Genomic DNA, 18,436 nt, shown 5'->3' with positions numbered 1-18,436 from the left:
AGAGGAGGCTGAGGGGAGACCTCCTGGCCCTCGGCAACTCCCTGCCAGGAGGGGGCAGAGAGGGGGGATGAGTCTCTGGAGCCAAGGCCCCAGCGCCAGGCCCCGAGGGAATGGCCTCAAGCTGCCCAGGGCAGGGTCAGGCTGGCTCTGAGGAAGGATTTCTGTGCAGAAGGGGCTGTTGGGCGTTGGAATGGGCTGCCCGGGGCAGGGGGGAGTCCCCGGGATCCCTGGAGGGGTTGAAGAGTCGGGCTGAGCCAGCGCTGAGGGATCTGGGGGAGTTGGGAACGGTCAGGGGGAGGGTCATGGTTGGGCTGGAGGAGCTGCAAGGGCTTCTCCAACTGAGATGATTTTGTGAAGCCAGCCTGAGAAAAAGAAGAGTCTGCATTTCTGCTTCTTTATCACCCCTGACTGTACTCTTGATTTCCTCCTCAGCACCTTTTAAGAGGACGTGTCACGTTTAGTCTCCGATTGCCTGCAAAACCTTACAAGCATCATCAGCTAAGCGAGATGACAGAAGTAGGAAATGCAGTATTTTGAAGGAATCGGGCAGATGAAAGATGTACCTCCTTGACCACAAGCACTTTTTCAGGCTTTAGCTTCTAACCATTATTACTTCTTGTATTTTCTCCATTAATTTAGAAGCCAAATGATATTTAGAGGTTAGTCTTCTAATACCTCAAACTCTTATCAGAACTAAAAACATTGAGGCCTATAAACATGAAAATAAACAACCTCTCTGGTGCTGTATTTGCTCTCTCTAGCAGCCTTTAGATGAAGTCCAGCAGCTCTCTGGTAACATATGCTTATTAATCTCAACACACAAGTGACATAAAGGATGAAGACGAGACAAGCATGCATCAAAGCGTACGGTGTCAGCTAGCAACTCCAGCACAAGCTCAGGCTTTTCCGTGCCCCCACGCAGGAACAGTTCACACGGCGAGACCCTACCGCAGGCGGTGCACTGCGGGTGGGTTCCGTGGTGCAGCCCCCACGCCCATACCCCGGCCAGCGCGCTCCGCCCGGGCGAGCCCGGCCACGGAAGAGCCTCTTGGCATTTAAGGACACCGAGCGAACCTCTGGGAGCAGCCTGGCAGCCCTGGAGGAAGCAAGAGAGGGTTCCAGCTAAAACTCTTTCAACGACCAGCTGAACTTGGCCGTTAGCTGTAGGACACACGTTGCACTCACCCATTTTCAGCCACCTTTCAGTGTTTCGCTGAAAGTTCAACCCATCAATTTTGCCAGGAAGGAAGCAGCAAGGGGCGGGGGGCAGCTGGAGGGGGGCAGCGGGACAGGAGCGCTGCCAAAGCCAGGCCAGGCCTTGTTCGGGGGTCAAAGCACAGCGCTAATTTTGCAGAGGCATGCCCCTTGCCTCAGTAGCAGTTCTGAGCCCTGCGGCAGCATATTCCACCCGCCTGCGCCAAACCAAGGCCAGCAGCCTCAGGATACAGCAATAACAACTCGCCTCATGGCAGCGAGCGCTAGTCACCCAGAGCTCGGACTAGCAACAAATCCTAACGCCAAGAGCCTCTGCACTGAACACAAGCAGCGTTACGTCCCCTTTCAGGACTCCTCAAAACAGATCAACTGCTCAGTGGGGGGTTTCCCACCAAGACCAGAAGCCCAGGGCAAGGAGCTGCACGGCCAGCACCGGTCCTTTGAGATCCCCCACAGCCCCAACACCGCCCGAGGGCAACGCCGCTCCCAGCTATCGTGGCCTAACGCTCCAGGCTGGGGAGTTTTAGCTCCTGGTCCAGAATTCCACCCCATTTTCCATCAAGTGAAACGTGTGACAGTTACCTCTAAACATTTATTTAGGTCTATGTACATAGTATCATTCTGGAAGGTATGCATCATGCAACCAAGGAAATCACAGAAGAGTCTCATAAACAATATAAATTTGACTAATCTTTTACAAAGATGAGAATCACTAGGTTATCAAATCTCTCAGGTATAAATATTATGAGGTAAGCAATACTTAAGATGAGGCACTTAAACAATAACCCAAAAGGTAATTAGTGTACAAAATTATAAACAGAAACAGTAATTCATATTGCCCTCAGTTATATTCAAAAATGATTTATCTTCTATATACAGTGTTACATGCCTTACACCCCCCGTGGAAGCAAAACACGAAGGAAGTAGAAAGAAACCCAAGACATCACCACGTGCCACTGACTAGAAGGTACAGGTAGAGGAGGCTCCTGGAGCACGCAGTGAAACCGTGGGAAAAAAAAGTGCCTCTCAAAGAATGCTTTCCTAGACAATGCCCGGTTTTCTGTTTGGAGAAAATATCTGTGCTAACAGAAAGTTAACTCGGTATTAACATACAAATCTGCCAAGCCAGAAGAGAACCACCCTACTGTGTTCAAGGAGGGAATGCCAATTAGGACAGGATTTAAGCCTTAGTGGGATTTATGGTAATTAGAAATGTAACAAATTTAACTTTACAAAGAAATTAATTATGCCAATTAAAACACTTAGCAAGTTTTACTGGGAATTTATACAGTATTATATGTATATGGTGCTGATCAATGCCCGATTTATTAAGATTACTCAGGGCACACATCCAAGAAAATTTACCATAGTAATATAGGAATTCCAATTAAGATGTAAAATTAGTATGTGCAATAAGCACTTCCTTATCACGATCCAGAGAGGAAAAACACCCAATAAAAGAAATAAGCAATTCATGTTCAGGTGGGGCACACAAACATCTAAATCCTCCTAAGTGCACAGCTTGCTAGAGTCTGCCTGGGAAACGAGGTCAATATTTTCTAGTAATATTAACAAAACCAAACGTTTTCAAAGGACTGAAGAATTCTTGGTGCTGAACAGCTTGCATCAGCACGCCGTTTGTGACAAATCTGCAAGTTAATGGAACGGTGACTTAAAACGTGCTCCCTGCCCGGCTTTCTGAGGTGGGGAGGGAAATGGAAATTTCCCAACCAGGCGAAGATACTCCTAGGTGAGGAGTATCTGTATTTGAGGGAACAATGATCCTAAGCTCCCTCGGTCTTACAAGAGAGTCGCTGGGATTTTATTTTTAGATGGCAGTCTATGTTTTACTTCCATCTGACATTTTAAACTCTCGGAACAAACGGGAGCGACATTCTGTCTTCTGTCTCTAAAGATAAGCCGGCTGAGTTGTGACGTTTAAACAGAACAAAGGAAGAGCCACAGTTACTAGAACAACAAAATTAAACTTGGCAAAAGTAATGAATTTTATTTACAAATACATGTCCGAGGATTACAACAGAAACACACTAGGGAAACTCCGTCTCAACAAAAGCAATGATTTATTGGTAATGGCATTAAACAAAACAGATTGACAGTCTCTGGTTATGGTCAAGCAATTATCCAGGAGTTGTAGATAAGAGTGAAGATCTCTTTGATTGCGTAAGGCCTTCCAGTGTCTTCCGCGTCCTAGTGGCTCTCTCCTTTTTTGCCAACTACCTGATAAGAGAAAACCAGAAATAATGTTTAACCAAGAAAGTCCTTCCAAGTTGAAGTCAGTTGCAAAATAAACAAGCACAACCGAATTTTCAGCTGAGTTAATGCATCTGAGCATGCCTTACGCTGTGAGTCCCCTAGAGGGTTAAGAGGGGGCAGGACACACGAGACACCTTCTCTCTAGTACTCATACGGACAGCGAGGCATCAGTCTCCTTTTGAGGAGGGTTAGAAGACAGTGACTGCCACACAACAGAGCACACGGCAAAGTGGGGGTGTTCTACACCAACACACTCAGCAAATGACAGCGGGAAGGGAACGGCTGGGGGCTCAAGTCCAAGTCTGTTCACTCCCCCAGCATCCGTGACATGGCCCTCACTGAGAACATTCACCTTCTAACGCAGCCCAAACCTACAAAGACATCTGGAAGTCACCTGATTTTTCAGTTATTCCTTGTCAAAACTTTTTTTTTTTCCTTACCAAGTCTCCTTCCAATCTCCAATCCTGCCAACTCCACCTGGAATCAGAGTCAGCTTAGTGCTTCCCTCTCCTGAGCAGATCAGCGCTGCCACAGGCTCTGCGAGGCGACCTGCCAGCCGAGAGCAAGGGCACGGCCAGCGCAGCGCCCCGCCGAGGGGCAGGCAGCCCCCTGCAGCACAGAACACCACCAGAGCCCCAGAGCAGAGAACGAGGCCGTTCTAGTCACTCTCCTGAAAAGATCCAGACATCATTCTAGTGCTCTTGCAGACCCTTCGAAAAAAACAGCCATTTATAAGCCAAACCTAAATAAAAAAGAAAGGAAGTCTTCAAGTTTAAGGCTCCAAGCTGCAGGAGGGACTTCGGGCAAGGCACCGAGTCCCAGTTTGTTTCCGTTTAACTGGGGCAGCACTTACGGCTCTGACAAGGCGTAGCTGGAGTTCACACCAACGGAGATCTGGGGATGACACTACTGGAACTAGTAGTGTAGAATTTCTCTCTACTACTCACAATAATGCTGGAAACGAAGGACTAAACCTTTCTTGGTATTCTAACCAACTGACTGCTATGGCAAATGTGTGAAGTATCAATTACCTCGGCAGTTACGTGACAATATACCACCCAAGATTCATACGTTCAGCCGTGGAATACAGAACTAAGGGGAAAACCAGAATAACAAAACACCCCAACCCCCCTCAGCTCTGAACTAGGGGAGTGTCACAGACTCGCTGGAAGCATTCATCCTGATCCTTCCTTTTTTCTTTTCTTGTCAAATTTCAAGAGGGAAAATTTTTTCACTGTCCAGCTGCTTTTGGTCAGCTGAGTTATCACTGCAAAGTAATTGAGATCTCCTGATGAAAAGTACTTTTGAAGACCATTTTCACCTCCAAGGAAGCCTTGACCAGGAGCATTTCACCAAGCTGTAAATTCAACCTAATGCTTAAGGGTCAGGAAAATTCCAATCTGACAACATAACGAAAGAAGAAAAAAAAATAAAAATCAGAAGCCCAAGTACTTGCATTAAGATCCAATTAATTAAGTTAAAAAAAAAAGTTAAACTTGTCAAGAAGCAGTATTTATTCTTTGTGTGTTTCCAAAGCATCAAACTGTGTTCACACACAGATAAAGGAAAAAAAAAAAACACAGAAAAAATTAAAAAAAGAAAAAACACAGTTAAAAGATTAAAGATTAGGTGTTAGCAAGTGTGGCACATCAAGGACAAATATTGCTATACCAGTCTGAGGCAGAGATTGACAACTCGCCCATGTGTATTATCTGTGAAAAATCACACCAATATGGATATTTTGTTATCACAGGGGAAAGAATCCCATTTTCTGAGCATCCCACTCCACCTTCCCAAAAGGAAATGGGCTATTTCAAGTGCAACCCAACAACCGTCATTATTCTTTCCTCAGAAGCAGATCCGTTTTCCTTCCTTTCACAGAAACAGCTGCCACCTAGTGCATTCCAAGGTAGCGGTTACAGCCTGGGATTCCCACCAGAAGACGAGGGGTTCGGAGCAGGTTTTCCTTCGGGCGCTCGGCCGTTCCCCAAGCTTCAGGGCAGAGCGTGACGAACCCACAACCAACTCCATGGTTTGTCACCAAGAGTGACACCTTAATACTGAACCTCCTGGAGCAGAGTTGGGGCTGTTTGCTTCGGTTTTTTATATGTAAGAGGTCAAGCAAGTAAAATTAGTAGGATGCTGTTGGGAAACCCTGATCAGTCCCCCTATGTGCAGACACTCACCAACTCCTCGCTGTCTTCCCTGCACAGGCGCCCAGTGCCACCGGAGGGACAAAAAGAGCGGCACTTTGCAGCCCCTGCTGGCCTGCCTGCTGCAGGGCCACGACACAGAGCACCACTAAGCTCCACTAAGACGTTCAAAAAGTCAAGCTTTGGTAGAGCATTTCACAAGCCACATCTCAAACGGTTTTACAAATTCAACACAGGCTGAGAGATCAGTTATGGAAAATAACCTGTGAGTACGGTGTGGTATGACTTTCAGATGTTCAGGGTGACAGCAGGACAGAAATTGGATAGGACTGACAGGTAAAGAGAAGTGTTTAAGGTAAGATTTGGAGCGGGGAGTGGAGGGGAAAGATGAGTTGATGAGTCAGAAGGTAGAGAAGGCTTTTCCTGACGGTAGAAGGTGCAGAGAAGGCAGCTCTCGCATCAGTGCTGAGATTGTGGAAAGGGTGAAAGATGCTAGATGAGCAGAGGGAGCAAGGGAGGGAGCAGTGCAAGGCCACTTCAATCTTATTATTACTTTTTAATTTCTTCTGCCTTTTTAGTTCTTTAGAAATGGGAAGTTAAGCTGAAAAACAAACAAACAAAATGTTACAAGAAAAAAAAAAAAGCAGCAGCATGTAGTGCAATTAAGCAGTTCTGAGTAGAAAGAAAGCCTCCGTCCAAGAGGGGACAAGAACATGTCCCACACCCTGTCAACATTCATCTGTGCCCCACCTCAAAACTGAGCAGCTGTAGGCTTTACTCATTCACACCAGAAAGAAACAGCAGCTATACTGGACACCCACAGTCGCACGCTCTTCCAAAAACAAAAGCACGTTTACAAGTTCCCCCCACGATTCACAGGGGCCCACCGAATACTAAAGCCACCGGCCATCCGCAAACACCCCACAGAACCTGCACCGTTACCCTTCCAGCTGTCTGCCCCAAGCAGTCTGAGCATCCTGCAGCACCAGAAGCAAATCTCAAAAGCCATGTACCACCACCCAAATGCGCTCTACTAGAGGAGTTGTGTCCTCAGTTACACCTTCAGTCAGACCCCACGTGCCCGCGGAGCAGCGGCGTAAACACTCCTCGTGTTCAGCATGTTTTTTAAAATCAAACATGCCTTTAGGTCAAGCTTCTCCAGAAGCATTTCGGAATATATTAAATACATCTAGGAAGGGAATATCCACCCCAGCTCTCTGCTGTTGAGGGCCTCTTCATTTAAACAGGGCAAAGAACAGGTCTCTCCCCACTGCTCTCTGTGCTTAACTCCCTACACCGTAGTCTGTTTGAAGTAGTTTTTCCCTTGCTGTCCCTCTTTTCCATCACTCCAAAGACTCCCCTCCTCTCCAGAGGACAAAAATCAAGCTGTGCAAGGAGCAGGATACACACGACACATTAAAACAAGTTTGAAAGCTGCTTTTCTAGCTTTCCTCACTCAATCCAGCAATACCAACTACATGTGAGAAAATGAGAGACATTTCTGCAGCGAGACCAACCAGTGCAGGAACAACCTCCGCAGGGACGTGGCAGAGTCCCCGTCACCGGGGGTTCGAGGGGCTGGATAACCTCATCTCAGCTCCCCTGCCCAGGCAAGGGTGGATCAGGTCATCGTTGGAGGTCCCTTCAACCTGGGCTGATCCGTGAGTCTATGTACGTCCAAACTAATTTGAGGCCCCACCCCCAAAAAAAAAAATCACTAAAGGAGGACTGACTTAACCAATCCGCTTAGTACTGTCATTATTTTCCAAATTAGATGAGTTTCATCTTCCTACGTGACGGTGTAAGTCCTGCAGACATGCCTCATTTCTATTAGCCACACGCAGCGACTCCCTGGCCCAGAAGCAGCCAATCTTCTCAGAGCCAGCACCACCCGAGCCAACACGAGCCTTCCGCAGCTGCCCGAAGGACACGGGACCCGCACTTACACACTTTACTCATCAACTGCCAAGCGGGCAGTTAATCACAGTGCAATACTGTTTCTATCCTCATTAGAAGAGAAATATGAACAGTAGAGACAGACTGAGATGAGGGAGTGAGAGAGATGAAAGCAGTGAGGAGTAGTGTGGGTAACTACTCAAGGAGATGAAAAGAAAAATAAGGTTTCCCAGTTAATCTACAAAGCTAAATATAATTAATGCCCAACACTATATTAAGGTTTCGTAACTGACAGGATCACTGGAAGAGAGGGAACAAAAGTTAAAATTCCTACGAGCACTGCAGCTCTGCCAGACTACACATCCCATTTGTTACGATGAAATATTTTAACAGCCTAATATTAAAACTACATGTTCAGGAAGCAAAACAGGAATACAGTGGGGATGAGTATGGGAAGGGAGGCAGGACGAGCCACCTCACAACCCAGCAGCCCCTGCCCCTCTCCGCAGGCCGCTGTGGGCAGCTGCCCAGCCCCGGGAGGCCACCAGCAGCGCCCACACCGCGGTGCTGGTCGGTGCCCCCCGGGGGCCGGGGCTGTGCCCCCTCCCCGTCCGCTCACACGGGTGTCACGCAACACAAAGGGCACTCCCCTGCGACCACGAAGGAAACCAAACCTTCACCGGCGCAGCATTTACCCGGCCCTAGAGCAGCTCCCTGGCGTCCACGCTGCATCTAGAACCGGGAGACCCCTGTGAATCACTCCACCTACCTCCGAGGGACGAGATGCCTGCAGAGCCACGCTAGGGCTGTGTGAGGGCACGTGGGAATTCAGAAGCCCACTCCCCCCCAACCACGGGCTGGAGCTCAGCTCGTTCCAGCAGCCAGGTCCAGGCTACAGCAGCCCTTCAGTCCTGGGCCCAAACTGTTTGGCCATGCAACTTAAATGCTGTAGGAAACGCACCTTGTGCGGCCTCAACACTGGTCTCAAACCCCTGTAACCTTCTGCAAAAGTCTGGACTGCTTTACCAGGCACACCCCAACCAGGATTATCAATTAGAAATAATAAATCACTACTTTAACAATCAGAAAGTCATGTGCAAAGAGTGCCCTTGCTGAAAATAAAATTTCAGCACTTTTGAAAGCAAAACTAATTTACAGAGACCTGAAAGTGAGATAGGGATCCAATAGCGAGTCAAGTCCCATCCCTCTCCCAGCAATAACCAGCAAGTACTGCAGATTAATGCTGCTAAATTAGGAATCGCACAACTCGTTGCAGGGGGTGCCCGAATGCCACAAGTACTGACAAAAAAAGCCAATATAAAACAGAAAATGTAAGCAGATTGCAAATCATTTAACGTACTTCTAGTTCTGGGAGAATTGGAAGTGATATATTAGGAAGGTCTAAAACTGATACCCAGTTAATTTTAGTACATTAGAACAACTTTTTCAATGACTTCAAGTTTCATGGAAAGGCAACAAAACCTGTTAAACTTCTATTTACTAACTTAACCATTACCTGCATTAAATTTTACATGTAGAAGTTAAGAATAAGTTGTGATGTTAAAAATTCCAGGTACGTGGCATGTTGGTGAGCGTTAGTGTTTTTAACCTTCTGAAGTTACAGGTTATTGGGATAATAAATTGTGATGCCTTCACTGTTACTGCTCACCAACACAGCAGTTTGTAGGCAAGTGTTACAGCAGTATTTGCCCTTTTACAGAGGCTACCAAGTTTTAAAGCAGATTATTTTAAGAAGCCTTAGTACATTTTGACAAAGTTGTAAGTAGCTTTAAAGTTTCAAAATTTTCAAACCCGTTTCACATTCTCCAAAATAAATTAATCAGGAATTGAGCGCCTTGTTGTTCAGCACTAGTGTCTGAAGTCAGCGTAGTAAATTGTTTGCTTCATTTGCTCTTTAAAAAGCAGGAATTTTTAATTAAACAGACACCTTGTGACCAAATTTCAGATCTCAGGCTTATTTTACGTTGCCCAGTGCAGAAAGTCCTTCAAAGTAGAAGCCACGTCAATCACAAGGAGCCTTTTTAATTCGCACAAACAATTGCTTCTCTACTTCCTGAACACCATCAGAAAGCAAGTTCAAAATCAGGACGTAAAACTCATGGCTGTTAAAAAAAATATCACTGTTTGTAGCACATATAACTTGACAGTCCCTCAAGTTTTCATGTATGTATTCTGATCAGTTATTTTTATACATTCAATGAACAGAAGTTGTAAGCAAGACCAAAGATCTGTAAAAAGAAAGCTGCACATTTTCTTCTGGATGCCAAAACTACCTCAAGCTGTGGAATTCTAGTAACAACCAAGGTATTTGTTCTGTCAACCCATTTTTGAGGCGGTTTAAAACATTCAAAAGTGCTTTTAAAGAAAGAGGACTCACTCGCTTGAAGTCATTCATATTTGTTGCTTGGACTGGAGTTCCAATAAACGTGAAGTATGTAATCCTTGTTGTCTCTTCGTCCCCATGATTGGATTGGACAAACAACTAAAGAAAAAACAACACCCAAACACAAGAGTTAAGGGAAACTGTCCATCCTTGGGTTAATAAATAAAACGTAAGGCCCCCAAGATTTCTGAACTAAACAAACTAACACTTTTCCCTGTTATAGAGGCTTCTGTAGTGTTTAGATAAGCTACTGTCCTCTTATTTTAAATAATGATCATATAGAATGCTACTATTTTCCTGGTAGTTAAAACACCCTGTACAGCTTGGAATTTCCCACTTCTGACCCAGGACCACATTCAGCAAGTAAAAACAGGATCTAAGAAGTCACAATTTACTGGAATCTGACATGAAGTATCTATTTAACTATGTTTGCTGAGGCCCCTAAGACTACTTGTGTGCAGTTTACTACAACAGCTTCCACAATTACACGTTTTACAGCACGAGTACTAGCTCTAGGAAGTTATTTTAGGGTTTCAAACAAATATCAAGCTTCTTCTGAGATACACACTAAGGAATTATTGCTAGAACCACAACACTTTTTAAAGTGGACAAATGAAAGAACAATTTTTTTAATGTGAAGTAGTATTTGTAAGGAACTTGGGAGTCAGAAGAGCAATGAGGCGTTTGCAGATCTTTCCACACTTTACTGTGAGTGTGGAGAAAGGAGGAACAAGGAAGCAAGTGAGTAGTGGCATCAGAAGCAGAGTAACAGAAGGAGAGGGAGGACAAGAGGCAGCAAGGGGCGGCATCACACCCCTTCCACAAGCCACAGCCTGTGCGTATGAAAACACCCGTTCTGCCCCAGAAACTGCCCGTGCCACAGGCTGCCCAGTGCTGGAGGGAACGTGCCGCTACGGCCTTGCCCCGTACGTAAATTTATTTGTGCCACCACCACGTGCTCCCAAGTGCGTGATCAGCCAGAGGGACTGCTGATCTAAACCTGTACAGACATTCACCGCAGCTGGAAGAGCCTGTATTTTCCTACACAAACAAGATGTGTGAAAGGTGAGGGTTGAAACGCTGGGGAAAGTGCTATTCTGACAGAAAGAAACACAAGAGCCTGTCACGGCCCGGCTTTTGTCGAGCAGGTGAACTGCAATGTGTGCAGAGATTCCGTCTCAGCAGTGACGTGAAAAGTTCAACAAGTACAGAGGAAAACAAATGCCACTGAGGTGGCAGAAATGAAGAGAAACACACAACAAACGGGGAAAACCAGCATTGGTTATCAGTTATACAGATTAGTAACTACAGGGTATACAATTAATAAACCAGGTAAGTTACAACTAACACCCAGCAGTGATACATACAAATGAAGTATGAACTTGCTAACAGAAATGTTCAACCAGTAGTTCTGATTACACACGGCAGAAAAGCCAAATAATTTGTGTACGTGACAACTGTGCCTCCTCCAGTTCCTCCGGAGCCGAACGGGAGGCTGTTCCCCACAGGGCTCTGCACGCGAGCAGAGCGTCCTCACCTGCCAGGTGGGGGCCGAGAAGCCCGACCATCCCGGTTTTAGGAAGCCTTACCTACAGAACCCAGGTTTAGCTGGGAGATGAGGAGTGCCACGGCAGCGCCCACACGCAACGAGTGCAAACAAGCAGAGCATCTATTTAATCACCTTATCGCTCGTCTGGTGTTTGCACACCACCTCATCTAAAGCTGACAGCGGATTTTATTAAAGAACAAATACGTAACTTGTACTTGTCAGCACAGCTTTGTAGAATACGAGCTTATGTCACCGATCCCCATTTCATCTGGGGAAGGATAAAGTTGGTCACAAAGGGAACTCCACAGAAATAACTGACGTGAAAAGGAGTTATTTAAGTTTGCTTCCCATTACCTTGAAAATAACTGCTAGTAAAACACTAAACATGGAAGTAGCTGACTGATCTAAGATGCAGTCCACAAACAGCAACGTAGAAATTTCCTAGAAACTTTTTTACAGAAGAACTGTGATGAAAAGATTGAGGGTGGATTAACGTTTCGGAGTTACCTGTAACTCCATAAGCAGCTGGAGACTTCTGAAGAGTTCTGCACAGTACCATAGGAAACAGGGCACGGCCAAGCATAAAGCAATTCCAGCACCAATTTAGGCACCACACACACTGCACTAGAACCTGTATTTTTGAAATGGAAGAGGAGCAACTACACCTGGATTTGAGAGTCAAAAACCCTGTGTGAAGTCTGTGGAAAGTCTCTTACAGCAAGAGAATCAGAGAGCTTGTTAAAAGACAAATTTGATGACAACATTTAAGAACCCTCACAGAAAGCAGGTTTTGAGTTTAAAGACATTGCAGGTACTTGAGCCCGCACAGAGCTCGGAACAGAAGCTTTACTTACAGTTACACTGTTAACGTTCTGAAATTTTACATAGCGAAGCTGGACAATACCATCTTCTTTAATATCATCTGGTGTCAGCTCCAGGGCTTGAGTCGGTTCACTTCTTTCTGCTTCTTCAAAATCCATAGACCGAGGGAGGTTGATAAAGATTTTTATGTACTTTGGACCTTGCCCTGTGTTCAAATAGAGGAGTGGGATTCCATTGTTTAAATGTATTTTGAGAAGCCCCCCCTTGCCAGCCCCTAGACCCCGCTCCAGGCAGGCACGAGCTCTCCCTGTTTAGTACTGCCAATCCCACATCACCACCCGGGTGGGGATGGACATCCCGGGTTGCACTACTCGTCCACATGTCAGAGACAGAATTCCACACAAAAAACTGTAATAAATGCTCTAAAAATAGTTTTGCTGTGTCATACAACACCTGAACACTTTGTGTAATTTAATAACGCAAACTGAGTTACCATAAAAACTAAGCTCTACCCTTCAATAGCTCACGCATTAATTCTTGAATGAAACGCAAGTTTCTCTTTGTAGCGTATCAAACTACAGTAAATAGTTATATTTGTGTCATTCCAAATACCCAGGCACGAGGTCAGTGAAAAAAGGAACGAGATCATTTGTTATGTAACTCATTTACAACTCATTTACTGAAGCTGCTGTGGGATTCTCAGAAGGTTCCAGGGACAACAGTGTCGTTTAAAAAAAATAAATAATCAGATAAACATGGGCAAAGCTTTGGTTTCAAAGACATGATTGAACAGACACTTCACTCACCATTATCTGGCCCCTGAAGTTTCATAGAATAAAGCTTGACGGGTTGACTAAAAGCTACAGTGATAAGCAGCTGCGGAGAAAAAAAAGTTGCTGTTAAACACCATCTTCATTCTTAAAAAACAACACAGCACAATAACAAACTAGAAATAAGTCTGAGCTTTGAAATAAAATTAAGTACTTACCTTCACTATGTTCCACACATGCACTGCTCTGTCACTTTAAACTATCAGCAAACACTACTCTGCTTGGAAGTTTTCTTCCATACATAAAGAGATGTGAAACTGGAAATGCTACAACTCCCTTTCTATACTAACTTGACTTACCTCCGACTTACCGTCTCCCACTCTTACTCACACTAGCGTAACGATAGCAAATAGACAAGTTCTTAAATAAATGCTTGCAGACCAGACCACCACAGAAAATATCTCACTTAAAAACATCTACTGTACCTGCTCGTCACAGTCCGATTCCAAGTAGGTAGAGTCTTTACGTAAACAATTATCAAATCCGTGCTCATCACTCTCATTAAGACATTCACAGCCGGCTTTATTGATAAATGGCATTAAATCCATCTGAAAGTAAGAGCAAGAGCATTGCTGAGTGCGTAAGTGCGTCACGAACTCACCTGGGATTAGTAAGCATTGGAATGAATGACATTCTTCATTCAACAGATTAAAATAACAAGACACACAGAAAACCTCCGGGGTTTATATCAAAAGGCGTGACAAACAGAAACTAAAGACTCAGTAGTACTCGGATGGATCCTGTTCATAACTGAACGACATTTTTTCCCCTCCATTCAGGATCCTGCACCCGGGTGCTCACGCTTGCCATGCTGAGAGCCAGACATTGGCTACAGGGAGAATTTCCAGATACACTTTTGATAAACAAGCCTAGAGCACTGCAAGTCACACCACAACACGGACAAACTGACATTAGACTGGAGCCACGATCAACTTAATAGAAAAAAAAAAAAAATGGACCTCCCTAAAAATACACTATATATTGCAGAACATATATGAGACCACCACTACAGTTCTTACCAAGCCTCACGTGCCAAGCTAGTCTTACTCTGATTGGGGTTTGGCACTGTACAAACTACCTGTATGAAACCTTTTTCGACTCCTTCCTCCATATGCTTCGGTAAAAACACAGACCATCAGAAAACAGAAGCTACTGCTCACCATGAGCCAGTTTGTTTTATTGCTCAGCTCTTTTGTAAAAGGTCCAACTAAAAGCTTTAACCTATACGTGTTCTCCGATTAAAGCAGACTGCTAGCCGTGCCCCAGGCCATTTCAAAGGTGGCATGTTTGCAGAGGCAGAACAATCTGTACCAATTTCCAGATAACAAGGATTTTTTTTTGCCTACAACTAAAGTAAACCGAGTCCAATTGAAGCACAAGCAGCCAGGCTAAAAATCAAGTATTTCATATCGTGAGGCCACAAGCCAGGGTATCAACACCTCACACTGTAACAATAGAGATTCATAATCAGCCCACAGTCAGACAACAGTCCAGAGGTGAGGAGCTACAGGGACTTTTAGGATGACAACTCAAAATACCCTTCTTAATGGCATCTATTAGATCCCAAATCATATTACAGCACTCTTGTAAGAAAAAAAAAACAACACAGACTAGCTTGAAAATTACTGCATACAACTCCTCAGCTGTAGCTTCAGGGTACAAACAGAACCCACAAACAGGCTGCTGAGAGCAAACAACTCGTTTCCTGTATGTCACTTCCCTTCCCTCTTGTGACTGTTATTCTGAGCAAATAAAAATCCTTATCCTGCCGTCGACATCCAAGGGAAGGCTCAGCTTCCAACTGGCACGCTCTGTAGGGCAGAAAAGGAACACACGGCTGGGCAGGAGAATAAAGGTCCCTTCTGGGGGCCAAGGGCAAGCACACGCCCAAGGAGCATTTCAGACCCCCTCGGGGGTCAAGCAGGACTCCTGCACGGCTCGTCCAGCCCCCAACGGGCTCGGGACTAGATCCGCAGGGCTGACACCACCTCCTGAAAGGTCAACTTCTATATGAGAGGCACGCTCATCTCAAAACCATCTGAGCAGACCAGAACCTGCTACCTGAATGATTTTCAGGGCTCCAAAGCCAACAACCTGAACCTCATTCCCGCAGTTCCACAGAGGGTTTCACAATAATTGTCAGTGCAAGCGTTCACACGCGAGCTGTTCCGCAGCAGGTGCTGCACAAGCAGCTGAACCGCTCGAAATTCAAGTGGCCTGTGCCCCGGTGGTTTATTTAAATGAGAAGTATTCAGATGGATTTGCACCCTGCTTACATTTGCCTGACAGGACATGACCAGCTACAAATTCAAAAGACTTAACCTCCACAAAGCCCAGTTTTGCGTTTAACGATGTAATTCTGGGTTCCACCGCTACCCATCCCAGCTAAGTTTAATGATTAGATTTGCTAAGACACAGCGAGGCCCAGGCTGCAGCAACCAGCCAAGCCCAGAGCTGTGACCCCATTCGGGCAAAATGCAACACACCACGTAACTGACTGCGGGGATTCTTCTGGTGGAACAACAGACAATCTCAGTTAAGGAGGAATGTTACACCGAGGGCTGCTTGGAGAGTCCCACCTAAGACGACAGCTCTAGGAAAGCGTTTTGTCACGTCAGGGTCTCATTTGCACGTGTTCGTTAGCACAGGCATAGGATTTGGATGCACAATAGCCTCAAGGTAACACAAAACTATGCAGAACACGGTGAAAATATTTCTGAGCGGATGGCTTCCTTAGTGGAATTCTGGCCAAAAATTCAAGTATCCCTACAAAGCTTTGATTTACCTATGAGACACGGGCAAATCATGCCATGATTTAAAAATATTCTGTTTGTGACACCGATTTTTAAATTCTTTGGAAGAAAACGTTAAAGTTGGATTTTAGTTACGAGAAATTTCGATGCAAGGTTTAAAAGCCATTCGGTGCGAGGACGTATATTTAGAAATATTTGCCTTTTTAAAAAAAAAATAGTGAGTATTTACAAGGTATTTACTTAGTGTAGGTTATCTGTGAATGCCCGGCCAGCAGTCACTGCAGTGATGTGCAGCAGCAGCCCTACAGACACAGTGATACGCGTTCAGCATTACATTGAAAGCAAATTCCCAGTCAGTGCGAGGTAACTCGTTTGCCACTCAGACCAGGCACGTAATCTTTTCCAAGTATTCCTGTGACATTTTTTCACTTCATATATTTTTATATCCTTCATTCTTTTACAGACAAGAAGAAATCTAAAGAGAACACTTTCCAGCACCACCCACTTTTGCAAACATTAGCAATTAGGCAAAAGAAAACATATTTGGAGATAGGGTTTATCTAAAGACACCCTCCCAAAGACATCCTATTTTCAGGGCAAGCTGCTAGAGGAAGATAGAGCTGAACTGTTACAAAGGTTAATTCCTTTGGCAACAGAATCTTTTTTTAATTTTTTTTTTTTTGAGAGAGAGAGATGAAATAAGGGGAATTAAAGAAAGGGTAGGGAGCAAGAAGAAAAAAAAAAAAAAAAAAGGAAAACCTAAAATGAACCTACCACCTCATAAACAACAGAGGGGATTTCTTAAGGAACAACTAGAGCAACTTTTCAATGTTTTTGACAACCATGTCTACCAATGTCTTTTCCCACGGACATTTTTAGACATTAAAAATACGTCTTGGGAAGACAGATTGGGGGGTCTGAGAAGAAAGCGGCAGAATAAGCAGCTGCAGCAAAAAGTTCATCATAAAACATTAAGTTCATTATTTTAACGACTAAGGGCTATGTGAGGAGATTTTTCTTAAAACATTTTATAATTCTATCACCACATTTACTACACATGTACATGTTGATTTTTAAATCTCATCTGAAAAAGGAAACGCAGACAACTGATCTTCTCAAAGCCACGGGGAACCTGCGGTTTTGCCTAAGGAAGTATTATTTGACTTGGGAGTATGCTTAGAAAGCAACAGATTATTTTTTCTAAACATTCAAGTTTCACAAACATTAAAAAAAATTATCTCAAGGGATGCATACATATCCTTTGGGGATATCTGTATCTTCACTGTTTCCAGGGTCATTCTCCAGGTGCTGTTTAATTTTTTCTTCTAAACCTACAGCATCTGCTCCTTGATATTGGTCGATTCGCACTTTGTTTCGGAAAAACAGAAACGTCGGTGTTGCCGATATATTATTGGTAGCAGCTGTTCCCTGGAATGCATAAATTAGAAGTGTTACCTAACGGAGTATTACCAATATTGGACAAAAACATTAGCTTGCTTCACCTCGAGAAGAATACACACACACGGTATTAATCAAGCTACATCACCTCAGACATCACAAACAGTATTTGTTATTTTATAAACAGCTTTAACTCAGTAATTTAAATTCTTCAGATCCTCCTAATCCTTTACGCATTTGGGTATTCTTTGAGTGGACTTCACATTGTCAGCAGATTTGTCTGAACACCATAAAAATCATATTACTCGCTCTTGAAAGTGGAGGGCAGCTTAATTTAACCCTTTTATTTTACATGCTTTCTTTACACCTGCATGCCTCCCATCTCCCAAGCCACACTCATGCACACCCAGGAACTGCAGCCTGCTGCTGTAGAAGGTGAATTCCACTTGATTTCTCCCTGTATTCATACCTGCTATGCACCCATAGCAGTTTCTCCAAAACTTCCCATAATTTAGTGTCATTTGCAAACACTGTCACCACTCTGATGATCATCTCTCTCCATTTTAATTTGTGTTAATTCAAGACACTTCCTTTCAACATACCATTGTTAATTTTTGTTAACGACCCTTAAGACAATTAATAGCTCACCTGCAACACTGTTGTCTGTTAAAAACAGCTGAGTAGTACTTGAGAGGAATCTAGTCCCACTAATCATATCGGTTCATCGCATTTTTCACTCTGCTCAACAACTACACCAATATTGGTTTGGAAAGACTTACTGTTTTTAATTCATTCTGCTGTTCTCTTCTGCATTTAAAGGTATTATACAAGCAGCCTGTTAAACAGCCTGTGCACTGCTTAAATGAAGGACACCCCAGTGAGAACCACAAGGACACTTTTCTGAACAAAAGTGTTCTTTGTTCGCATTTTTGTGTGCATCCTCATTTTGGAGAATTTCACAATATTGTTATTTGTGATTCACCAAGCGTGTCAACAGCCACAGGACTGTACTCTTAGTATACTGTCTGAACAGATTTCCTTCAGGCTTCCCATTGTGACTGAAAGTTGTGGGAAAACTTGAGAAAACTGCAGATGAAATGTTCCCGTTTCAGGAACAGTTTGTATATGGGTGGAGTAAGCCC

At 44.4% G+C, this 18,436-nt stretch overlaps 1 protein-coding gene across 1 annotated transcript; it reads right to left on the bottom strand.

The window, feature by feature from the left end:
- Positions 1-1,793: 1,793 nt before the first annotated feature.
- Positions 1,794-17,761, bottom strand: TXNL1 (thioredoxin like 1). Its single transcript, XM_026865873.1, has 7 exons — positions 17,660-17,761; positions 17,151-17,351; positions 13,569-13,691; positions 13,120-13,189; positions 12,346-12,518; positions 9,937-10,041; positions 1,794-3,453 (listed from the first exon to the last, which is right to left on the bottom strand). The coding sequence occupies exons 1-7, from the start codon at positions 17,759-17,761 to the stop codon at positions 3,424-3,426; spliced, it is 804 nt and encodes a 267-aa protein (XP_026721674.1). The 3' UTR covers positions 1,794-3,423.
- Positions 17,762-18,436: the final 675 nt, after the last annotated feature.

Source organism: Athene cunicularia (assembly GCF_003259725.1).
Source record: "Athene cunicularia isolate RWA chromosome Z unlocalized genomic scaffold, athCun1 chrZ_part1, whole genome shotgun sequence".
Taxonomy (NCBI): Eukaryota; Metazoa; Chordata; class Aves; order Strigiformes; family Strigidae; genus Athene; species Athene cunicularia.
The sequence above is the reverse complement of the archived record's forward strand: the minus strand, read 5'-3'. Positions and strand labels throughout refer to the sequence as shown.

Coding starts and splice junctions, on each gene's coding strand:
- TXNL1 (XM_026865873.1), bottom strand. CDS start 17,761: ATGAATACAGGGAGAAATCAAGTGGAATTCACCTTCTACAGCAGCAGG. Junction 17,352..17,659: donor GAGATGGGAGGCATGCAGGT/GTAAAGAAAGCA, acceptor ATACTCCGTTAG/GTAACACTTCTAATTTATGC. Junction 13,190..13,568: donor AATCGGACTGTGACGAGCAG/GTACAGTAGATG, acceptor TTTTCTCCGCAG/CTGCTTATCACTGTAGCTTT.